Raw genomic sequence first — 23,276 nt, forward strand, 5'->3', positions numbered from 1 at the left:
GGACAAATTGTGAATGTAAATTATTAAATAAAAAAAAAAGAAAAACTTTGACTTGTTACACAGGGTGTCCTATACGATTGAGACAAGCTACGTACATTTTAAATAGCGAATAATGGAATAAAACGCGGTAGTTCGTGGTAAAACGTGAAGTTGAAAGGCCCGTAGCCATCCTTTCCTTCAATATACGTGTTATATTAAAAATGTCGGAATTTTATTAGCACCGTAACGAGAGCCGACTATCGTGGTTACGTCGATTAAATTTGGAACAAACGCGAGAATATGTTCCAGCAATAGCGGCACAATCGGCGATGAGGTGATTATACGTTGAAAAATAATAAAACAGAGAAAACAAAGAAAAATAGAGAGAATATAGTTTTTTCGTGTGATATTTCGTTTTCGAGAAAATGCAGTTTGAAAATTTATGGAGTAGACTTGGACCTGGCTAATTCCGGACTAGATAGGAGCAAGTAATGCAATATGCATTATTGTATAGCGCGTTATAAGAAGAATTTGAATAGTATGCGTCGATGTGATACGACAACGAGTGCACTAAAATTTATAACGAAGATAACGAATTGGTTATTTTATGGGGAGGAAAATATGACTCGAAGAAAATGAGATTCCATCGTGGGATTAAAGTTTGGAGAAGAAAGTTGAAATGAATTCTATGTAGCGTGAGATTAAGGATGATAAGAATGGAAGATAAAAGCCTAATGAATAAACATTACTTTGTATTTTTAATAATATATACATATATATCGACTGCTGTAAGGATTAGGACAACCGACGTGTGTGAAGAAGATCTGACATTTAGCGGAGATTGAACGCCTCTCGATGTCTTTTTTACTTGTAATATTCTTAATATAATACACGTTATAAGATAAAGGAACGACAAATAGAAAGATGTTCGTCAATTGTATTTCCATATTGTCGCTCTTTAATCTCATCGAACATAAAATTTATTTTAGCATTCCACCAAAAACAGAGACGATATCGTAATTATCCGCAAATGCTATCCACGATAATTTGAAATGTTCCTTCTTTTTGGTGATGAAATTTTCAAGAGAAAATCTCGATACCGTAAATTATATTGCATTCGTAACTGCTTTAAAATAACATAGGTATCGCTCGACAAACGACGTTCCAAATTTTATTGCAATTTACTAAAAAGCATATTTTTCCATCGAAATATTCCTCTATGTAAATCGTGTTGGATTCCAGTGAAACCGTTAGTAGTGAATATTACGAACAAAGAAACGCACTTGTCGGCGTTAAAAACGTACGAAGTTGAATGCGCCAGTTCGGGTTCCAGGCCAGAGGCTGTGATCACCTGGTGGAAGGGAAACCATCAGGTGAAACATATGGCCAGAAATGTGAGTAGAACATTTTTGAACTTATACTAGCCGCGGTTCGTTTCTACCTTTGTAAGACAGGTACACGTGAGCTTAGATTCTGAGTTCTTCGTAGTTTGCAGATAGTCCGAACATCACGAGAAGTGTGTTGAGTTATGTACCCACCATGGAGGACGATGGAAAATATCTGATCTGCCGGGCGGAGAATCCGGTTGTACCTAACAGCGCCCTCGAAGATAAGTGGCGACTGCTGGTTCACTGTGAGTAAAGCGAATTTTCTTTAAACTTTGACACGATGATGGCGTTACGAGGGATAACGCGAACGAACATTTTTAAAACTAGTATTTCTTTTTAGTAAATATTTAGTTATGTTTTGCGTTGCGTTTTGCCTTCTATGTTATATATTACACTGTTTTGTTTCAACTTTCAATTATGTTTCAACACTCCTCAAAATGATATTACTTTCTTAACAAATTTATTTTTAATATGCCACTAATTTATAGTATTTTTGTTTCATAAACCGTTTCTTTATTTCCACGAGTATGTATTCACTTCTGGGCATCGACTTCAATTATTAGAATAGCGAGTAGGGAAACGTGTAATACCTTTACCGAAAGCTCACGATTCAAGGATTACAATGGCGCTGATCCAAAGTGGCAAACTCAACATATTGTTATAAGTAATAAAAAATTCACGTGCAAAAATATCATTCGAGGCTTATTTTTCAAGTTATAAACGCTAGTGTATTACATTGGAACTATAATGGTATCAATGGATCAGTCAACGAACCTTTCTGTCTCACTTACAATTTACGTTTCCAACTCTGATATAAATTGAAATTGTATCCCATGTCATTTGTCCCAATTGGTGTATTTTACAACAAGAAAATATGAAATACGAGAGAGATAGGAAGAAAGATTTATCGATACTACTAGGTGTGTCTAGTATGCTAGTAGAAATTGTCCCTAATGGTACTCTTACATTGATTTATCGCGTATAAAATTCCCAGATGCACCAATAGTGACGATCAAGCTGGGTTTGAGTTTGAAGGCAAACGACATAAACGAGGGCGATGACGTCTACTTCGAATGCGACGTTCAGGCGAATCCCAAAGCGTACAAGCTGGCATGGTACAAAGACGGCAAGGAGCTGCATCAGAACTCGACTGCTAGAATTTTTCTTCCCAGCGGACAATCTTTGGTTTTGCGAAGCGTGACTAGAAATTCCGCCGGCGAATATTCTTGCATGGCAGTCAATGTCGAGGGGAAATCTACCAGCAGACCGGTAACGTTGGACATAATGTGTGAGTAAATTTTTACACTTTTTTTCTAATCCATTAACCCTCTAAATACGCGAAAATCAGCTATTCAGTGAAAAATCAGTAAAAAAGATGGGTGAAATGCTTGGATGAATTCAATATACGCATCGCATTCATTTTTTAATCGAGCAATAATACAACGAAATGAAAACAGTTTTATCATAAAATATAAGTATAGCAAATAGAAAAATAGAAATGATATTTTTTGAAGTTTATTTCATGCATTGTTATATTTTCATAATTAAATGATATTTCAATTTTTCTACTTTTTTTATTTACTACGGGAGGGTGTTTCTTTTTAACCAATTGAGCTATCCAGATCATTGTAATACGAATATTTTCTCTCAATCTTTTAAAAGATTTAAAAATAACAATTCTCGTATTTTAAAGCACCGTAACTATAGAATAATTCCCAGATTTCTATTTCGAATAATAATCACGCGGTAAATGAAATTAAAATTTTGCTACAAGATCTTTAATTTCTCACCTATTTCTATGTTCGCCACGGCAGATGGACTTTAAGATGAGAGCTCGTAATTCCGTTAGGGTTTCGGATTCGCGTTGACACGATACATTGAAGGTGTGTCCGATGTGATTTTCAGACGCGCCTGTCTGCAAGGACGGCTCATCTACCCAAGTTGTCGGCGCCTTGAAGCACGAGACGATCTCGCTGGTATGTGGCGTGCAGTCGAAACCGCCGCCCATCACTTTCCACTGGACCTTCAACAATTCCGGCGAGCTGATGAACGTGCCGGCCAACAGATTCACGCAAGTGAAGCCGCTTAGCCTCATCACTAGCCACTGGCATGGATCCAGGTTGAACTATACTCCAGCAAACGACATGGACTATGGCACGGTTGCTTGCTGGGCGAAAAACCGGATAGGGGTGCAAAAGACGCCCTGTCTTTTCCAGATCATCGTCGCCGGGAAACCCTATCCCCTTCAGAATTGCACGGCCCTCCAGTCGACCGGTCCGTACGCGTATCGAATGGGTAAGCGACACTGAAACCCCTCGTTTCAACCTAAACGCCGCTAACTATGCTATTACGTACGTCCGTCATATAGGAGGATACTAGCTCGTACTCGATAGCTTCGTATGCTTCAACATGTTCAACAGCTTGTTTTCCGGCGTTCCCTCGACAAGAGACAAGATGTTCGGTCGTGCGTGAAAACGATCGTAAAATTAGGCAACCCCTTTGGAGATCGATTGCCGTACGTTTCGAAGGGCTCCTTGGTTTTTCGTTACAGGAAAGCGACACTGGAGATGGGGAAGTTTAACGCTGTTTGGTCTTGGTTTGCCGAGGAGACACGTTAAACGTTGTTAGGCTACTTTTCCTCGTTTTATGTTCAGTCCTGTCAGGCCGTTATTTCGCAACCAAGTACTTTTCTCTTCGATGTAGATTATAGCTCTTAAGTCGTTGAAGCAGTTTATTATTAAGGTTTCTATTGCGCTTGTTGTTACAGTCGTATCGTAACTCAGATTCAGATTTTAGGTAGACTATCTGATTAAATGCTGCGTTATTTTATGCTATTTAGGTCAGGAGATTGTTTAACGAATAATTTTTGTCATAATTCTTGTCGTAATTCTTGTAAATAGCTTTTACACATTTTTACAGCGCTCTAGAGCTTTATCTTGCGTGAATACAAAATTTTGCCCGATTTATCGTTTCCTTAGTACCTTGAGCTAATTATCACGCATTATGTAAGATCAGGAAGTAGCCTCATACCTATGAAAAGAGGTGTACAGACACGTGTAGCGTTATAACGCAGACATATCAGGCGAAATGAAACTGTGAGTCACAGCGTTTTTGCATGCAATCTTCTTTTTTTACAAAAGAATTTGTTTCATCCACGTTCTTCGTTAAAAGATGACGTTAGTATGACAAATAATAATAATTACATAATAATACTGTTGTACAAGTACAGAGTCAAAAACCGCATAAACAAACACATGGAAAATAGTAATTTTTCTATCTTGATTATGGAAATTTTCTAATCATTTGTAACTTCATTCGTTCCAAAGATGTTAAATAGTTTTCTAATCTAAATATACAATTAAATAGATACTTGAATATTTAAGTATGTAAATAATTAAATATAGCGAAGTACAAATAGACTATTTCAAATTTAGACATTATTCGTTGCTTTTACGCAGCATGATAATTTCCGAAGTGGCCAAGCCACTCGGTTTAGACGACAAATTATTTATATCTTTAAAAGTATTAATTTTTCGACCCATATTCGTTAAGAGCCTTCTCTTTTATGTGGCAAGTACTGTCTATCCTCGACTTTCTGAATTCTCTTTTTCTCTCATATATAACAGCGCGGACATCCTTCTCGAAACCATTCACTACATTTTTTCATGAAATAGGTCACGAGGATTTCAAAGCCACCGAATCGAGGGATGCGGATTGGTTGATCGTCAGATGCTCGGAGGGATTTGACGGCGGTTTGCCCATAACTAATTACGAGCTGGAGGTGTATAGCGAGGAGAACGTTTATCACTTCAATACCTTTTACCTAAACCACACAGAGAGATCCAGCTCGTCCGGTCCGGTTTTTGAGGTTCCTGGTTTAGAGACCGGTCGTAAATATAGGCTTCATCTTTACGCTGTCAACGCAAAGGGTCGAAGCGACCCTGTAGTCCTTGAACCAGTCACGCTCAAAGCAGTCGCTATGTACACCACTGGTAAGTTCTACGAATGTTTTTCTTTCTTATTGACGTCAAAAGTGTGCAGGATGTATAAGTATTCAGACCTTTGCTAGTTACACGTTTACTGGAAAGTGTATCTAGTAAATTGTACTTTATTCGGTATTTTATATTATAAAACGCATATGATAGAAAAGGTAGGTTTGTAATAAAATAAATAGAAAATATACAACACACTATTATATTATCTATAATATTAGAATCATTTTCAACTTTGTTTCTAGCATGTAAGTACATTAATCTCCTAATTTACGAATATCATATAGCTTGATGTATTCGCTGAATACGAGTAAAATGAAAAATTCGTGAACACACACTCTCTTCCTTGATTCGATGATATTATAAATGACGATATTATGAAACAAAATTAACGCGTATCTCCAAATGCAGACGGACACGATCGATAATGTCGTGTTACCCGCAGCAATATCCAGTTACTCGAACAATTGTACGTAACTTATTAAACTGAACGAATTCATTTTCACCTTAGCTCGTGAAAACCACTGGAAAACTGAAGGGCGAACGCCACGATCATATTCAGCCTGGGGTATAGAAACGGTGAACACGAACGAGATCCTTTGGCAAGAGGGTACGCGTTCCTGACATTTGTCACGTCTCTCAATTAGCCGGAATTGTATCACGAGTTGAACGGGCCGTAGCATCGCATTGCGAGCTTGGTCTGTGCGTTTCACGAGCGCAATTATACGCGTATCCGCGATCATTTCAAGCTCTCTTTGGCCGGAGTCGCCTTTCCCTCTCCGCACGACACGTTTCTTCGTATCCTCCTTTCCCGCGGAGGTTGAATTAAAATCCCATAAAGAGCGAGTCCCTTTCCTCGCTGCTGTCTCATTCGAGGCGCATTTATCGCCTTTAATTTCCATCCTCATGGTTTATTCATCTCGGTCCGTGGACGATCTCGGCTTGTGTGCGCAAACGTTCCCTGCTCTTCTTGGATAGGTGTTCGTTCCTGTACATGCACGTATAATGGTGTGTACGTGGACAGGCACGTTCGCAACACGAGCTCATCTCGGATCTCGGCCTGTATACGTTCTACTGATAATGCGAAGCTGGTCTGGACCGCCTCGAACCTCCAACCCTGTCGTCAACCTTTGCGAACCTCTTCGGATCCGTTTCAACCAGTTTCGCCGAGTCCATGTCATTTCCTCCTAATGCGTCCCGTTAAGAACCGCAGGTTAGTGCTTTTATAAATGCGAATGCTCGCTCTGAACGAAATGAATTCGTTCTGTATTGCTCTGGTTCGTCTGAGTGGCATTTATACCTTCGTTTGTTCATTACATTTTTTCATTCGCGCTATGGATACCTTGGTCAATCCGCAGTGAGAATACACTGTTGGTTATTTGGTGTATCGTTAATAAATACGTCGACCAAAACGTCGATGTACCTACTTACGAACAGAAACGTGGGATTCATTTTCCATTCAATTAAAAAAATGTTCGTTTATATTATTACGTTCTGATCCTATTTCTCTTATCCGAATTCACGTTATTCGAACGTTTTATCGTCTAGACACCCTATATGTATACGTATGTACGCATGTGTACAACCCGGTTTACGTTTAACAGTAGAAGCATTCGCATAGCATTCTAATATCCCAGACGAAAACGCGTTTTGCTAATCACAGTAACTGGGTGTGAAATTGTGAAGATGTTTGAGGATAATAGAAATATTGTAATACGACATGTGGTCTTAGGGATATTAGAAAGCGGGGAAGTGCTGTTAAAAACAATTTACATTATGCTAGTGGAGGTAACTTTTGTGAAATGAACTTTTAATACGTATCATGTTGAGATTGTACGTGATATTTTATGCGCTTTGAACAATGAAACTGAAAAAGTTGACGCACCTCGATCTTTTGCATTGTTTCAAGATCTACGAAAGGGCAGAAATAGTACAAGACATTAAGGAGATTTAGATCTATTCGATATAATCCACCAAAAGAATAATTCTATGATATTGTTACAGAATGATATAGTGCAAACAAATTCGGGTAATATTTCTTAATATCATCCTGATTATTATTTATATAGTCGAAGATTCTACCGGAGTATGTACATACATATTTTGTTTGCAATAATTTTATTCAGATTTCATCATGTGCAGTTTCGTAGTTCCGTCGTGTTAATGTTCGTTATTCCGTGTAATATAAAATATAAGTAATACAATGAGTATCAGGATTAAAATTTGTCAACGTGATTAATAATGATTTTTTGTAAACGTGAATGAATAAGCGGCATTATCTTATTTTACACGTATTGTATTTCGTTGTAACATCTATACCGGTTTTTAGATTTTCGCGTTTCATTACAGCGTTAACGAGATTTCAAGATTTATGTAACACCCACGATATACACTCGTGAAAATGTGTATGCGATTGATTAACAAATTCAGTAAGTATAAGAATAATATACGTATAAAATGGTACGAAATAAAACGAAAACACACGAAACGAACTTTTTCTGTTCAATCTGATACTTCAAAATTATTCCTTCTGGAACAGTTCCATCTCAGCTAAGTATTTACGTAACGACGATCTCTCCTAGTGCCATTCCCTTTCTTCGCTAATTTCGTTGAAAGTTAAGCCGGTGCATTAGGATGTATTTGCTCTGATTGCAAATTGCCTGTAAACGTTAGCCGTACACAAATCAAATTATCTTGGTATATGTTTGTTTCGGAATAAATATGTACACATCTGTACAGGTGCATACGGAGGAACGTGCACATTCGAAACGTTCGTTGGCTAACGAACCGAAGCGTTTTCGGAATGTCAAAAAGCTCGGCCATCGTCGTCAGTGGGCCCGCTTTACTGTTTCCTTCTCGATCTTTGCTACCGGAAGTTCTTCACGTTTCTCTTGTGATCCAATAGCCATCCAAGTTTGCCGGAAATGTCTTAAGGCGCTTTTCCAAGAAAGTCCGTGTCACTGATTCGAATGTTCGTTTCAACGAAAATAATCCTGCATTCGTTCTCTTATTCCGAAAGGAATTCCGAGAATGCCATTCTTTTCATTTTGATAATTAGCGAGGCTGCGTTTTGTATTGAAATATCTTGCCATTAAATATAAACGATGACTTTACAAATTAAATTTCTATATTCTGGTTGCGAGGCATCAGTGTTTCCGAGTTTATAACTGGTCGAACATAATATTAGATTAATATTTATGAAATGTCGTATTTCTGTATGAAATTTTGTCCCGTCCGCAATTATCAACCGCGTTAAACGAGATTTTGCTGTAAATTATGTTTATTCGTATTCGTATGATTTATTGAAAAGACATCAGAATAATATCGTTGGTTACCATAAATAATCGGAATATTTGTACGTTCTTAAATTTAACAAAGTATTACGAAAGTTATTGAAAATATAAAAATAGCGTTTAGGAAAGATTAGATACATACAATTCGTTATTCTTGTTAAGACAGCCAATTGAGAGCTCACAAGAAAAATAGTCCTAATAGAATTTTTCAATCTTTTACATAATGATCCTTGGACTTTTCACATCTCATTTTACAGGATCTTACAGGATCTTACCGGACAATAGAATCGACCGCAACTGCAATTTTGTTATTCTTTATTTCTTATGAAAAAATATATTATGCTATATTTTAAGCTGTATATTTATATTCATACTCGTTACAACAAAAAGGGGTCGTACAAATATCAGAAAATATAATTTAAGAAACGATTACCATCTAGCTGCATGCTTAGAGAATAAATTTTAACAATTTTAACTCTATTTGTCGTCGCGTTCAAGTTACCGTCATTAAGAAAAAGCCAAGCAAGTACGTACTTGAAGATAAAAAGAGCCAAACTTTCGACTTGAATTTCGATCGACAAACTCTTGGGAAGAGCAGCTGATTAAATCGTCGAGGTTCTATGATAAAATCCATAGGGGCTGGTCGAACGAATCTTAAATTACATTTCTAATTGCGCGAGCGTAGCGTTGAGATGAAACGTCGAAACTGGCTGCCATTCAATAACGAAATTCAATTACCGAGTGATCGATCTGTAAATTTAAAATCCATGACGATACGCCGTGCTCGATCCGCCGAAAGAAGAGCGTTGGTTGGGAAAACCCGGCCGATTGTACGCGATGCGCGTTAACAGACGTCGGTGCTTTTAACAGCCTCGTTAGCAGCACTGATAACGAGCGCATCGTCCGATTCGCTTTCGACTAAGCCTCGTACGTTCGATCGTCTACCTAACGATTGCCTTTTACGTGAGTCACGTTTCCTTCTGTCCGCAGATCGCGGAACTTCCGACGGCAGCATGGACTACAGTCTTCTGGTGGCATGTTTCGCCGGTGGAATAACAGCCGTGTGCATTCTGATCGTTGGCATAACTCTGACACTGTATCGCCGTAACCATCCGATGCAATCGATGAAAACTCACACCGAAGTGGTGCGTTACGGGAACAAAGACGACAGAGTGGTTATAGCGCCGTTGAATAAGGAGACTAGCGACGAGATTAAAGGAGAAACGATCAACGATATGGCCGATGACGATCCTGACGTGATTCCAAGCAAGATGGATAAGAGGCCCGATATCTTCGAACCGAATTACGAGACTTCGAAGTCGGACAGAACGAAAGATTTCGGTCATTTGGAGGACCTGGATTATCCGACACCCTCGTCCGTCTTGCATACAAAGGACTCGTGGATCTATCCTAACGGCTACGTGAAAAAGGTGGAGAAGAGCTTGAGCCCGTTGCGACCCAGCACGCTTCCTGTCCATCGTAGTCACGATATTTACACGAGAAGTTCGCGTGTCCAAGAGAGCTGTATATAGGCGGTCCTGGTGGTTTGTCGACGATCGTGGCGTCACGACTGATGCTGACCAAATTGACGAGCCGCGATTCGTTTTCCGATACTCACCGATGAATTTTGCTCGAGCATATGAGTTTTAACGTCTGATGCTCGCTTGGGAGATTTCTGTTTGCATCCTATCGTTTGATCGTACAAGCAGCTTCCGAAATGAATGAGATACACGTTGATACACGATGAGATGAGATACACGATGTGTTAGAATTCATTTTGGGAATTAATTTAACTCTGCGTAATACCATACGATTTGGATGTTATTAACACACATGTATGGTATGCACCAGTTATAATAGGTCGTAACATATGAAATGCCGGTCCGAATGCTTCAGATTCTTCAGTTAGATTGTATTAAGGAATACATTGTCTGAAGCATGATAAACTCGGACATATGTTCTCTTTTGTTGCGCGTATCCTCTGTCGATGATTGTGTTAAAGGTTCTTCAAGATCCTCTTTGTAACGGTACAACGAGTACGCGCAAAATTGACATCACTTTTCTTCGTTTCAGGTGAGTTTAATTACTTTGATTACAAATGTGTGTTTCAATGTTGAGATTCGAATTGGAAGCGACAGTTACTCTGCAAAAACCTAACGTAGTTGCTGGTTTTCCAAGGAAAGTGCAGGTAATTGATCGCAACATTTCTCTTCGTAAAAGCAAATAAAATTCCAATTAAAGATGGGTGTAGAATGGAATCGTTCAAAGAATGACATTCTTGAGACTCGATGGAAACTTTTGAATAGGTTTTATTCGCGTGAAAGAAGGAAAGGACGGACGCGGCTCACGGTTTTCTATCCTATCGCGAAACTACGATTGACTCATGCCAAAAACGTTAAGCATGGTAAACGACGTTTGTAAATAGACAATAAGTACCGTTAAGATTCCCTCCTGAACTGTCAAGGTCGTACTCTTATTTTTCACCTAGATTTAAATTAATCGTAAACATAAATGTAAAAAGGAGAGAATACCAGGCGATCATGCAGTGTCTCGTTCGTCACGACGTTTGTACATAGACAATAATTTTTCTTCCTTGAATGTTCGTCTCCCAGTCGAAAGCTTCCCGTACTCTCGATATCCATCGTCGCGTCGCGTTGCGTCGGTACCGTGCTTTCGTGTTGAACGTTGTTTCGTATGAATATTTGGTGTATCGTGTGAGAATGAACGCGTTTCACTGGCAAACGCGTTTATGCTTGGTCAATCAATTGGTCGAACCTTTTAACGAGCATGTAAACGTTTGTATATATGAATAATAAACTTCGTTGTTTAATAACTTGGAAGAAGAATTTGGTTTCTCAAGAATATACCCTGTGACGTTGGAGCAACGACGGAACGTAAGTAAGTAATCATTGGTTATCGTTGATTCTGTTGGTAGGTAAACTGCGGTAGAAATCTGGAATATTACTAATTGTACGTGGCTTCTAACAAAATTGGATTTATTTTATCGAATAGCTTTTCTCAAAGAAAATGTCACTCAATATTTTTTGTGACGTTCCTTGTAATTTGACTCTTGTTAATTAACTAACAATTAAAGATGTTACTAATATCAATAATGGCACAATTACTTGAAAACTAAGAGAAACTGATCGATGGTTCTAATATAATTGTCTATAATTTGTACGTAACCTGAAAATATCAAATACGAAAATCAGCTGATTTATAACTCGTAACGTTTGCGAAACATTATTGATGACGTGCAATTTTTTTAATTTCACAAACACGAATATACAGTTTCTCAGTCTCATGACCGACGTTAGTTGATACACAGCACAGATGAAAACTAACTACAACCGGATTGGTAATCGGTTACTTTTCGCTTTACCGTACAATCGATTTCTAGTACTTTTTGATCTATCTGTTCCAAAAAAGCGACATATTCGAAGCGTTGCGTCGTTTCCTAACTCTGGACACGACGCGGAGGACATCGAATTGCGCTTTCCGCGGAATCACAACGAATACGGCTTTACATAAATTCCAACTGCAATTCCAATTTGACAGCAGACTGTTTCTCTTCCATTAACTCTTCGACGTTTGGAATACTGTTGACTGATTCTGGATGTATAGGCAGCGATTTGCTGGACCGGCTGATATTTCAGTAAGCCGCTTATCCCTTGCCGCAGATCTAGAGATCTCTTCCAGCGGCTCGTTTAACGTATACCATCGCGTACACACGATTCATACAGCACAGATTTCAGTGCACACGTGGCTTGACATTGCAACGGAGATCTAGACGACGATGGCCAACGATAAATCACATCGTTAGGACAAGGCTGCTCCTAGCGAATCTCGTTTCACGCTACCTGGAAATAAACTACCGGTAATGTATTCCTTCCGCAGACACACGTCAGTTGACCGTGCCGTACGACTTATCGTTAGCGGCATTATGGTGAAAATCTAACGAATAAGGATAAAAATTGCGAAGAACGTTCTAGATTTCATAGGAAGAACTTTCAAATAGGACGTTGTTTTGTCAACAACGCGAATCAAACTGATGGGATTAATTAATTTTTCGTGATAGCAAATGTAGAGAATATTTTTGTATGGCGGTTAAACACAGAATATGCACAATCTATGTTTTCTATACGGATATTCGAGAAATCATTTGTTCGTTTCTCCTTGTTAAAGCATGAAAATAATTACTTTTTTTCCCGTTTCGTTTCTTTCAACTTATTAATTTCACTGCTAAACAGATACCGCGTTCGAAATTTTTACAGCGTAACTGCACACTCTGTTGGGACGAAACAATCGATCATCCTAACAGTTTATAAAACTCATTTAATGCATTTTGTTTTATTTTCAACTTTGCTTTCTGTTGTAACTTTATTTTAAATTTTCCTCTGCCAATTTATCATTGCGAAAGAAGTTCCAAACAAAGTATGATCCTCGATGTATTTGCTTATTTATTACTAATTTGTTATTTATTTATTTAGTATTATCTATCTTATACGTCAATAAGGAAAAGTAATAAATTTCTCAAGATGGATTAAATCAGTGCTTAAGTTATAATAAATAATATTCTGAATATGAAAGTGGTAAATTTACAATATAGTAGTTTCCACGATACACGAGTATGTGTAAGATTCGACACGATTCCTCTTTTTTTTCATTAATGATTGTAGAATAGAATATTCGGATAAAATCCTCGGTCACTGCAGGTTTCACAGCGATTAAATATTTAATTATTCTATTTTTAGGTTGAAATATTTTAAATTCATTCGTCCTTCCTACCTCGCCATTTGTTGCACCAGAAATACAAAAGGGGGTCAATAGATAAACTTTGACCGATCGATGCGAGAAGATGTTAGATAAAATTGGAACAAGCTGTGGATCCAAAATTCTAGAATTCCTCTTAGGATACGTTCTCCTTGTGAAACGAGAGAATTCCCTTTGTTCTTCGATGTTTTATATATGGCCTGATCGAAAGAAGACATCGGATGTCAATAACTCAAACATCCTGTATATCCAACAATTGCCCTCACGAGATATTCCTGGATCTCCGCGAGTAACTGGCCAACCTTATAACCTATGTGCTTATCACCGACTCGTGACAGTATTTTCAGCGCGAACCTAGACGCTGATACGGCGGCCGGTTCTTTCGTGCTCCTTCGAAAATTTATGACGGACGCCTTAACGTTTGGGCGTCTCGTAAATTCTGTCCGTTCTCGCCGAGAACACAAGACGCGTATTTTCTTTTCGAGAGAACGATTTTCGCGATTAGTCGACGAAACTCCGTGGAACTTTCTTGCCATATATAGGCATACAAAATGGACTCGAGTCTAAGAAATGTTACAACATGTTGCATTATATTCGGTAACGTTAAATTGCAATACATAATGTTAGAAGACGAGTACTCGTAAGACTTTAAGAACTATTTCTGGAATATGACTTATTCGATTTAATTTCTTGTTAGGATAGTTTCATCCGCCTCTAAATCAATACAGATTATTCTAATCGCACGAATCATTCAATCGTATACGCGTCTCTTGATTTTAATTTCGTACTACGTGTGTACTTCAATCAAGAATCATAAAGGGGTAAATGTTAGGAGGAAAATTACGGATAGACATACGATGAGTAAATTTTTTTAAATTGCTTATGTCACATACGAAGCTTGCTATAGTTTTACATTACTCTGTCATATGTACAATGTCGTTGTAGATATATATTTGACTCTGTTTCTGTACTTCTCAATTCATGTTCTGGAATTGTGAATTGAAATTCGTTCGAGGTACTTTGAAAGTGTAACTTATCGTGACTAGAGTACAAATGGCGTTTGGACAATAGGCGAAAGGAAACATGAGAACTGTGCCGGACGGTCGAGATATTTCGCGGTCGTTGATTTGGAAATTTAATAAGAAACGAGAAGGAATGGGGAGTAGAGAAAGCGGGACCAGACCACCGGGCTATTCGCCTGGTTTTATCTTCGTTTCCGTGTCGTCGCCTTCTCCTTTTTGCGCCCCGTAGATCCTATGCGTCGTCCATCGTGGCGGAAGACTAATATCCGCATTAAAAATTTAATTATAAAGCAGTACCGAGCGATTCGCTTCTGCCTCGGTGGTCGCATCGGGGATGACGTCTTGATTATGGTCATGAGATTATAACGCGCCAAGCAGTTGTTGCACAGATGTCCTGCTGATTCAAAGTGTCGAATATGGTGGTCGAACGTTGTCTACGAATCGTCGAGATGTTTCTTTCGCGTGATAAGTTTCGCGTAACGTTGTATTAAAAGTAATGTAAATACAATTGGTTTGTCGTTTCGTTGGTAAAAGAATTTAAACAGATTATTACTTATATGTTAATAATTTACGATATTTTAATAGAATCGAAACAGAACGCTTTAGTTCTCTTCTAACTATTCCTACGATGATACGTTAACTATAAAATATGAAATACTTGGCTGGCGTTTCCTTTAATTAAGAATTTAAGTAGTTCAAATGTTCCTTCAGAGCTCGACATAAAACGAAACTGCGAGGAACACGTCGGTAAAGTTGTATTTCGAATATTTAAATTTACAACTCGCTGCTCACAGGCCAACAAACTCGCAATTCGTAATACGATCGAAGTGTAAGCTCTCGTTAACTGTAATTCATGTTCGATATCCATCACCATGAACCGGAAGCAAGCTCACCAAAGGCCTAGAACGAATTTTGCATGTACATGCAAATTAGAAACATCGGGATATTATTCCGTCATGATATCTGCGCTTTTATCGTGTGCTTTTATAGCAGAGAATCGCGTTGCTTACTGTGTAACGCGATATGAAAAATTTCGCGGAGCAAAGTCGATCCTTTTTACTTCGCGGAATATACTTCGGCAACAGTATCTGAAATTTACCGCTATGTATCTCTATGTATCTTTCTACTGATGAGGAAAAATGTTGTCAAATAAAAATCGCTTCGATACAGCACATATCGTGAAGTAACTTCTGCTTTTCTTGAAAATATTAAGATCGTTCTGTCGTAGCCGTTTCTTTCAACTACGAGAACGCGATGTTCAATTTTCTGTTGTTTAAACTTGAACGTATTTCTTTCTCTTCGTTCGAAGCTTAGAAATGTATCGATTTTGTTGCAAGCAGTGACATTATATTGGTTTGTCTGGAAAATTCGTAGGTAAATTCGAGAAAATTCATCTATTTTGGCGAAGTTTACATTTCATCAAATAACATAGACAGCTTTTGTTTCAGTGTCTGAATTCTTCCTGCTTTCGATAATATTTCTCGGATTAGATTAATTGTCATTATATAAATCTGTGGAATTTTCCGCTGTTTTTCTAAGACGAAGTTTTATAATAGAAAAGTTAAAAGTAACCATTTATTTTATAATGCTTATACATAGTTTTTCTCTTTTATTCCAATTCGAAGATATCAAATTCCTCAAAATTATTGCTACGACGCGTCACATTGTTATACGACGTTCGATTAAATGTTTCGTCGTAATAATCGAAAACGAGTAGCTATACACGAAGGTCCACAGACGATACGTTATAATAAACATTGCAGGAGAAGGAATATTGCAAGCTCGCGAGCTATAAAAGCGGAAGCAGCTTCCAGATTCGAAATAAATATTTTTCGCAAAGTTGAAACGTTGCCAGGGAAAACTGAAGTAAGTCTGCCCTCAAGGTTAATAGTTTCGCAAACAAAAATTTATAGAACATTGTTTATTCAGAATCACTCTAACGATAAGAGTGATTTCACACCGGCCAAAGAGCACCGTGTACACTCATCCTTCAATCTCATTTCGCGCTCAGAAATTCCTGATGGTTTCCGAGGCAACAGGGACTCACCGATCCTCATCAAAATTTCAAAGGGCAACGTTTTCGACCCATCACGCTCGTAAATTCCGCGCGTTGCACGGTTACGTCATGCTCGAAGGAGATTTATCTCTTCATCGACGCAGTTCGATTCGAAACTTCTCTCTACTCCGTTCGCAAGGATTTGTATCAACCGAGAAAGAGTGGTCAGAGAAGAAAGGGCAAGGATGCACAGGGGAAAACTTTCTTTCTCCAACCAAATAAACTTCGACGTCGACGAGCGAAAAAGTGTATTGCCGAGGTTGAACGCCTCGTGAGGACCGTGGCGTGGCATCGACTTTCCAAATCGGGAATATCGGAGATATCGTAAAATTTTATAACATCGTGCCTTCGTCTTCTTTCGTGGCAATTTGTCTGGATATTTTCCAGCAAACCGATATCTCTTATAAGCGAATAATCTTCAAAAAGTTAATTCAGGGAAAAGATTTATGCCAGCGTGTATCGTTGCTGGACTGGGGCGTTCACGCCTCTATAGAAAATTTAAAGATTCAAAAATTTGCAAGATGCGCGTAGCGCAAAGAAATATGCAAATTGATAGATTCGATGAATGTGTTCCTATTCTTATGCGTTTGAACAGAAAGATTTACGAAGGATAACGATCAGTTCACTAGCAAAATTCGAGTTGGCCAAAATTCAATTCTTCTTGTCGAAAGTTTGTTCCTTCGATACGATGTTTGATATTTTTGCAGAGTTGAAGCGAACTAAGGAAGGTGCCGCGGACGAAACAAGAGTATTTTTGCATTTTCGACGATCGACTAAGAACGTTCTTGCCTTCGTGTTTCAGCCTATTTCGTGTTACGGAATTTTACCAACTATCCACAGCGATTTACATAGCGATGTAAGATAATTACGACGGATTCAAAGAGTGTAATGGAGTAGTGGTTTTTCTACGCTCTGCCGCGTTTCGTATTAACCGCTTTGTAGAAGCAACTCAAAAGAGCTCTTCACGTTCTGACACTGACTGTTCGTTTCGCAATTTATTGGACGTTTTACGTCCGTGTTTTACGTTGGCTACGCGACTACTACGTGCGATTTATTCCCCGCAACTTTGGTTGTTCGAAGTAATGAGAGCAAATTGCTGGTTCGTGAGGAAAAGAAAAACAGGAAATAAAGCAGGGTTTTTAAAATAGAACAGCTACGTAACGTTAACATCGAATAACATCTTCGGTGTTATTCAAATATTGTTCCATCATCTGGATATCTCGAAGGATTTCGAACGTCTTTGGTATATTATGTAATATGGTAGCCAAATTTTTATATTTTAATTATTTTATAATTTATTTTTTATATTTTAGTGAGTTTATTAGGATTAGAAGATTTATTTATACGAGGCAAGTAAAGAATGTGCGGTTGTACAGTGTGCAGTAGACTATCATGTTAGAATTCAACCTAACGAGAAGAATTATATGTAATTTTGGAGAAAAACTTTGCCAAAGCGAGCAGTACGAGTTCGGGACTGTGAGTTACTGATATTCTTAAACTTATAAAGATGTATTTAAAATTCTTTCGTTTCAGTAAGTTTCTATCGATTCGTATCTTCTTATATTTTTTAAGTAAAGAGAAAACTTTACTTATAAACTCACAAATTTATAGTAAGTATTTTTCAAAGCTAAAAACAACATCGACTGATAGAATAAAATAATAACGATATCATTCTACAGTCGTGTTTAACCGCAACATAATTTTTCTTATCTTATTTTTTTCGTCGTGTTTATGTTAATCGTACATATTAGAATAAAAGAGGTCCTTCGCGCGGGAATACAGTCGGGTAACTATGGTACTGCAAATAACATAATTCTTCCTTAAGCGAACCTAGTTATATAACATTTCTTTTTAAATGAAACATTATACTTCTTTATTGCGCGTTTAATTTAACATTTAATAAAGACGTACAATTTAAAGACACGCGCGTAGCGAAGCGATTCTAATTTATTCGCCATCCTTTCTCGCTTATTCACTTTTTGGTGGAATTTTGAAACACAGGTACCGTGCGCGCTTTTGAAAATATGAACGCAACTCGAAAGAAAAGGAAAAGAGGAAAACAGAGATAATATATACGCGGGACAATAGACATACTTTTAAGGTTACACTTGAAGATATCATGAATGCATTTTACATTTATTTTACTGGACCGTAATCCTCGTACTCGAGACTTTTAGTCCTGTATACGCGAATACTTGCAGGAAAAATTGTATCTCCTTAGTTTCCACTAAGATGCAACGTCACGTCGACAAATAGAAACCTTTACGTGACTACGATTTTAATACTATATAACGTGTGATGAACATTCTATGACATACGCGTATCTCAAATTTCAATTTCATGTTCTACGCTCAAATCGCAATTTTGCATATTTTCAGGATTTCCAACTTTTAGATCTATCAAAAGGAAATAAAGTTCATCTTCTCGTTTTTAAAAACGTTGTTCATCGCTACGTATTCATCTTTCGTGCAGGAAACAAAAATTTCGTTAATCTTTTAGGGCTGTGTGAAAAATTTGTTTCTCAAATTATTGTCTAGTAACAGAGACATAACTTTTTGACATTCTAAAACGTAAATACAAGCAGCACGACAGCAGAGTACCGATAAAATTGTTCTTACACGTTTGAAAATTAACAGGTGGTTTTATCGAGCAATGATAACAATATTTGGTTAAATCAACGGCACGAAAAAATTCAATTAAAGATGTCAATTATTTGAAATATTTTCACAATCGAAAATTCAAATCGATGCGCCAAATGCGGATCGGAATTTATAACGCGAAATTATAGCGACATTAATAGATGCACTATAATCTTGCCTATTCACTTGTACAAATAGGTTTAGTAAGCGATCCACAGCGTCGCTCTTACTACGATATACATAGACTATGCGCGTACTATGGCGATGATGCTCTCTATTCGATAAAAAATTCAATGTAATTAGAAATCGCAAAAGTTGTGAATTTCTTTCTTTCGCATAATCTTTTATTCTTACTTATTTACTCATTTATTAACTTATTTATTCACTTTGGAAAAATTGTAACACACTGCGAGTAGTAAACTGTAACGTAAGAGGAATTAGTTGTATTCCATTTATAGTTATAATTTGTTTAATAGCATACAAAGTGATTCCTTAGAAATTTAAATTAGTTTAATAATACCGAAGAAACGATAGCCACAATAACTCTATTACTTTTGTACGCATCGATTATTTTAGTCTCGGTAGTCGTATCACCATCGTTCCGAAGCTGGTAACAAATCAACAGTATGCTGTTCGGACACACGTATTAAGGCGTAAAATTTTATGCCATCTCCAAATTATTTCACGCGATATGTTTTAATTACGAACAATTATAGATATTTTCCTTTTAGACGAAAGTATGCGTCGGAAGAATCCACCTACACGGGACAGGAATAAGCGCTCGATAACAAAAAGGAATACAAGTAAGCGAGCACGTCATCGTGAACGTGTTAACCTTTCGAAGTTCCAAACTTTTGTAATGGCAATTATAAAAGTTTAAAAATAATCAGATGACGTCAATATTTAATCGGCGATAATTAATTAGTCGTTATTCTTAAGTCAGGTCGATATTGTACATATATTTATAATTCTGGATTCGTCTGCCTCTTTAAATAAAAATTTACCTAAAGGTTAATTTATATCGATATTTAACGGTGCTCTGTTTCTCAGCGTCGTTTAATTAAATACCGTGTAAAATGTGAGTAAGGCTAGAATTTACTTTGCTTTTAAAATATGTATCTTTAAACTTTTACGTGCTAAGCTATAACACGGAACTGCAACGTCATAAAATATTTTATGTGCTTCCCCTTTTGTTTTTCTTGACATATTACCACGAAAACGAACGCAGGTTTTCTATTATATTTTAATGCACACGTTGTTCGGTTCGTATTCCTATCTTATTAAACCATCTTTATTGGTCAGTATAAATTCTTGGAATGTAATAATGCCACCTTCAAATGTACGAGTTTCGTACTGTTTCGCGAATGTACGACTTCATTTTCCGTATATTTATTTCAAATGCAAACTTAAACGCAATATTTATACGATGAAAAATTAAATAGAGAAAATTAGATGAAATATGTTTATTCCCAGTCATACATTTACGCGTATAGATAATTTATAATTTCACGAACTAATTAATGTATTTCATTATATTTTATTTGCTCCGAATAATTTTGTTAAGCTTAATAGCATAAATTATGATTTTATGTGGAGTACAGCAAAATATTTGATTAATGCTATCTCGTTAAATGATTCGCCACAACGAATTAAAATAACGAAACGTTATTTTATGAGATACTTATCAACCATTCGTTTGCTTTAAGAGTAAAGAGGAGAAACTCGTTAATAAATGATATTAGTTTGAAATTCTCTAAAAAAAAAAAGAAAAAAAATAGAAAATTTTCAAGCAAATAACAACGACGTCGATACACATAAAGCATAGAGATATCCGCATTAAAGTGGAGCGAAACATTTCTAAACCATCGAACAATTAATACAATTGATACAATTAATACAAGATCAAAATAATTATCATTACGATGTTGCTCTATTCATTCGTCCTCGCCAAAAAAGCATACGTTTAAACATTCGCTAGGATCGATACGCTTATTCATACCCTGCGTCTCTTACGACTCGATGCACGCTCCTTCTTCACCTTACGCGAATTCGAAGAACGTCAGGACGCGCAACGCGTAACCATCTACTCCGGAGTCTTAAGAAATTGTTGAGAGAATCGTTTCGCAAGGCGGGGGTATCGCGGTGTTCTTGTTGGAAGCGCAATGTTGAGGCAGTCGGCGAAAAATGTGCGACAAGGTGACAGGAAGGGTGAAGGGGCTGGAAATCACGGTAAAAGGGGAGACAGAAGGGCGTAGACGCCGATGGAAGGGTGCCAGGCTGAAGTAGTCCGGCACTTTACGAAATGAGATACACCCACGCCTATAAAAAGCCAACCACACCTATGTGTACGCGATATACCAGACCTGTGAGCTGCCGCTCAAGGCTAGCGATTTCAATTTTCAATCGCCATCGCAATGGAAAATCATCGACGGCCTCTCGATTGCTGACGGTCTGCGAGCTGAATCGTTTCATCGTTCTGTCTATTTTCTTCGTGGATTGCCGATTTTCCTCGTGCGCGATGTAGCGACGGAGACGGCGTAACGTCAAAATAGAAGATTCGGTAGAAGTAATAAATAATTCAGCGATTAAATAGAATATATTTGTCTCGTGGGGAATATATAAATATTTATAAATAATACTAGACTCTTGGATTTTTGTCACGATCAAAAATAGGGTAAGATACCTGTGCATAAATGAAAAAGATAAGAAAAGTCTAACAATAAATGAATAATTTCTTCCAGTGACTAGACCATATTTCATAACTTGAACGAAAGTCCATTTACGAGTCGGATATTCTTCCCTACCTCTTCATTTATTTGCTTTTAACGATTTTTCCTGGAATATCTATCCTCATAGACCGGCTTCTTTATCCGATATTTTCACCCTTCTCTTCAAGCCACCTAAATCTTTCCTGTGACTTTACATCTGGGAATTGAGTGTTAAACGGCTGGAAAGAATCAATAATTTCGGTATATAGGGTGTTTCACAACAAATGCATAAAATTGTGGAAGATTATCTCGCAATTCTCGTGCGTAACTCTATTAAAAAATAACGTAGATCCTGAAATTGTGAAAGGATTTAGTTGTAGGAAAATTCTACTCCTTTTGTATATTATAATACTTAACTTCTAAAACTCTCAGACATATCTACTGGCGAGGAAACTGTACTTTCGATAGAGTGTTCAGGAACTGAAGACTAATAATAGCTGAAAAAGAAGGAATCCCGAAACTTTATGATATGTCTAAAATAAACAGAGATATTTCAGACAATCAAACTTATTGAGCAGTTTCCTAGATCTAGACACATTCTACTCTTAAAATTCATATTACACGAGTTTCACAGAACTTCTCAATTTTGTCCTCACCTTTCGATATACAGATCAGGCGTATATCATTTCAAGAAAGGCGGAGACCATTCTTTCGATGGTCCTGGCAGATATACTCGAGGAATCGTTGGAGGATGCAAGGAACTTAGCGGTGACCGCTGGCAAGAGCAGCGTGACCCGCGAAGAAATGGAAAAGTCGCTGAGGAATCTTTGTCTTCGTTTGAGTACGGTGCCGGCACACAGCGCGAGAATCGGCTCCTGGAACGACGACGAGGACAAGAGTAACAAGGGTCCTGTCGGCTCGTCCAAGGTTGGTCGAACGAAGAAAGACAGATAGAATAAAAAAAAAAAGTTACACTCGAAGGCCGCAGCAACTGGATCGCCCCTCGTCGATAAACAAAATAGGTTGTTTCAGAAGGTTCACGGCATCGCTGCTGTACCTCATCACGCTGTCACGGGGACTGCAGTCACAAAATAGTGACCATCTATCGCAATCTACGTTTCCTTCGGTAATCATTAGCTGCTATTCGAACGATGTTTGATGACACGCGCAAACTTGCGCGAATATACTTTTTATCGCTTGCCTCAAGCCTTGAGCAACCATTTTTTTCGTGCAATCGATGTGCATCCGTGTTTCATGGGAAATAAAAAATGTTTTAAACTGATCTACCTTATGTTTCAATTTTTACATGATCTATTTCAGATGTATTGTGGATTAGGAGATAAAACTTTTAGAGAGTTTTCATTCGAAAATTTCGCTCTTTTAATTAGAAACGGATAGAACAGCTTGGGGGGAAGGAATTTGTTGT

At 37.6% G+C, this 23,276-nt stretch overlaps 2 protein-coding genes across 5 annotated transcripts in view; both read left to right on the forward strand.

The window, feature by feature from the left end:
• LOC122567343 (hemicentin-1-like) overlaps positions 1 to 11,433 on the forward strand; it is a 61,391-nt gene extending 49,958 nt beyond the window's left edge. For 3 of the 4 annotated variants that reach the window (XM_043725728.1, XM_043725730.1, XM_043725729.1), the window contains exons 4-9: positions 1,222 to 1,373; positions 1,468 to 1,612; positions 2,362 to 2,655; positions 3,273 to 3,662; positions 5,042 to 5,359; positions 9,643 to 11,433. In XM_043725728.1, the coding sequence (XP_043581663.1) occupies positions 1,222 to 1,373; positions 1,468 to 1,612; positions 2,362 to 2,655; positions 3,273 to 3,662; positions 5,042 to 5,359; positions 9,643 to 10,184 (1,841 nt within the window). In that variant the 3' untranslated portion in view covers positions 10,185 to 11,433. The remainder of the gene's footprint in view (positions 1 to 1,221; positions 1,374 to 1,467; positions 1,613 to 2,361; positions 2,656 to 3,272; positions 3,663 to 5,041; positions 5,360 to 9,642) is intronic. The other variant, XM_043725731.1, reaches the window with a different exon arrangement.
• An 8,448-nt stretch (positions 11,434 to 19,881) lies between these two features.
• LOC122567345 lies at positions 19,882 to 22,980 on the forward strand. Its single transcript, XM_043725733.1, has 3 exons — positions 19,882 to 19,945; positions 22,521 to 22,777; positions 22,873 to 22,980. Exons 1-3 carry the CDS (start codon positions 19,882 to 19,884, stop codon positions 22,978 to 22,980), a joined length of 429 nt encoding a protein of 142 aa, XP_043581668.1.
• The last annotated feature ends 296 nt before the right edge of the window (positions 22,981 to 23,276 follow it).

The sequence above is a fragment of the Bombus pyrosoma genome, linkage group LG5 (assembly GCF_014825855.1).
Source record: "Bombus pyrosoma isolate SC7728 linkage group LG5, ASM1482585v1, whole genome shotgun sequence".
NCBI classification, from domain to species: Eukaryota; Metazoa; Arthropoda; class Insecta; order Hymenoptera; family Apidae; genus Bombus; species Bombus pyrosoma.

Bases quoted from the DNA above. Each gene is read 5' to 3' on its own strand.
- LOC122567345 (XM_043725733.1), top strand. From the start codon at position 19,882: ATGCGTCGGAAGAATCCACCTACACGGGACAGGAATAAGCGCTCGATA. The intron at 19,946-22,520 runs GTAAGCGAGCAC...TTCGATATACAG, and splicing joins GATAACAAAAAGGAATACAA to ATCAGGCGTATATCATTTCA. The intron at 22,778-22,872 runs GTTGGTCGAACG...TAAACAAAATAG, and splicing joins GTCCTGTCGGCTCGTCCAAG to GTTGTTTCAGAAGGTTCACG.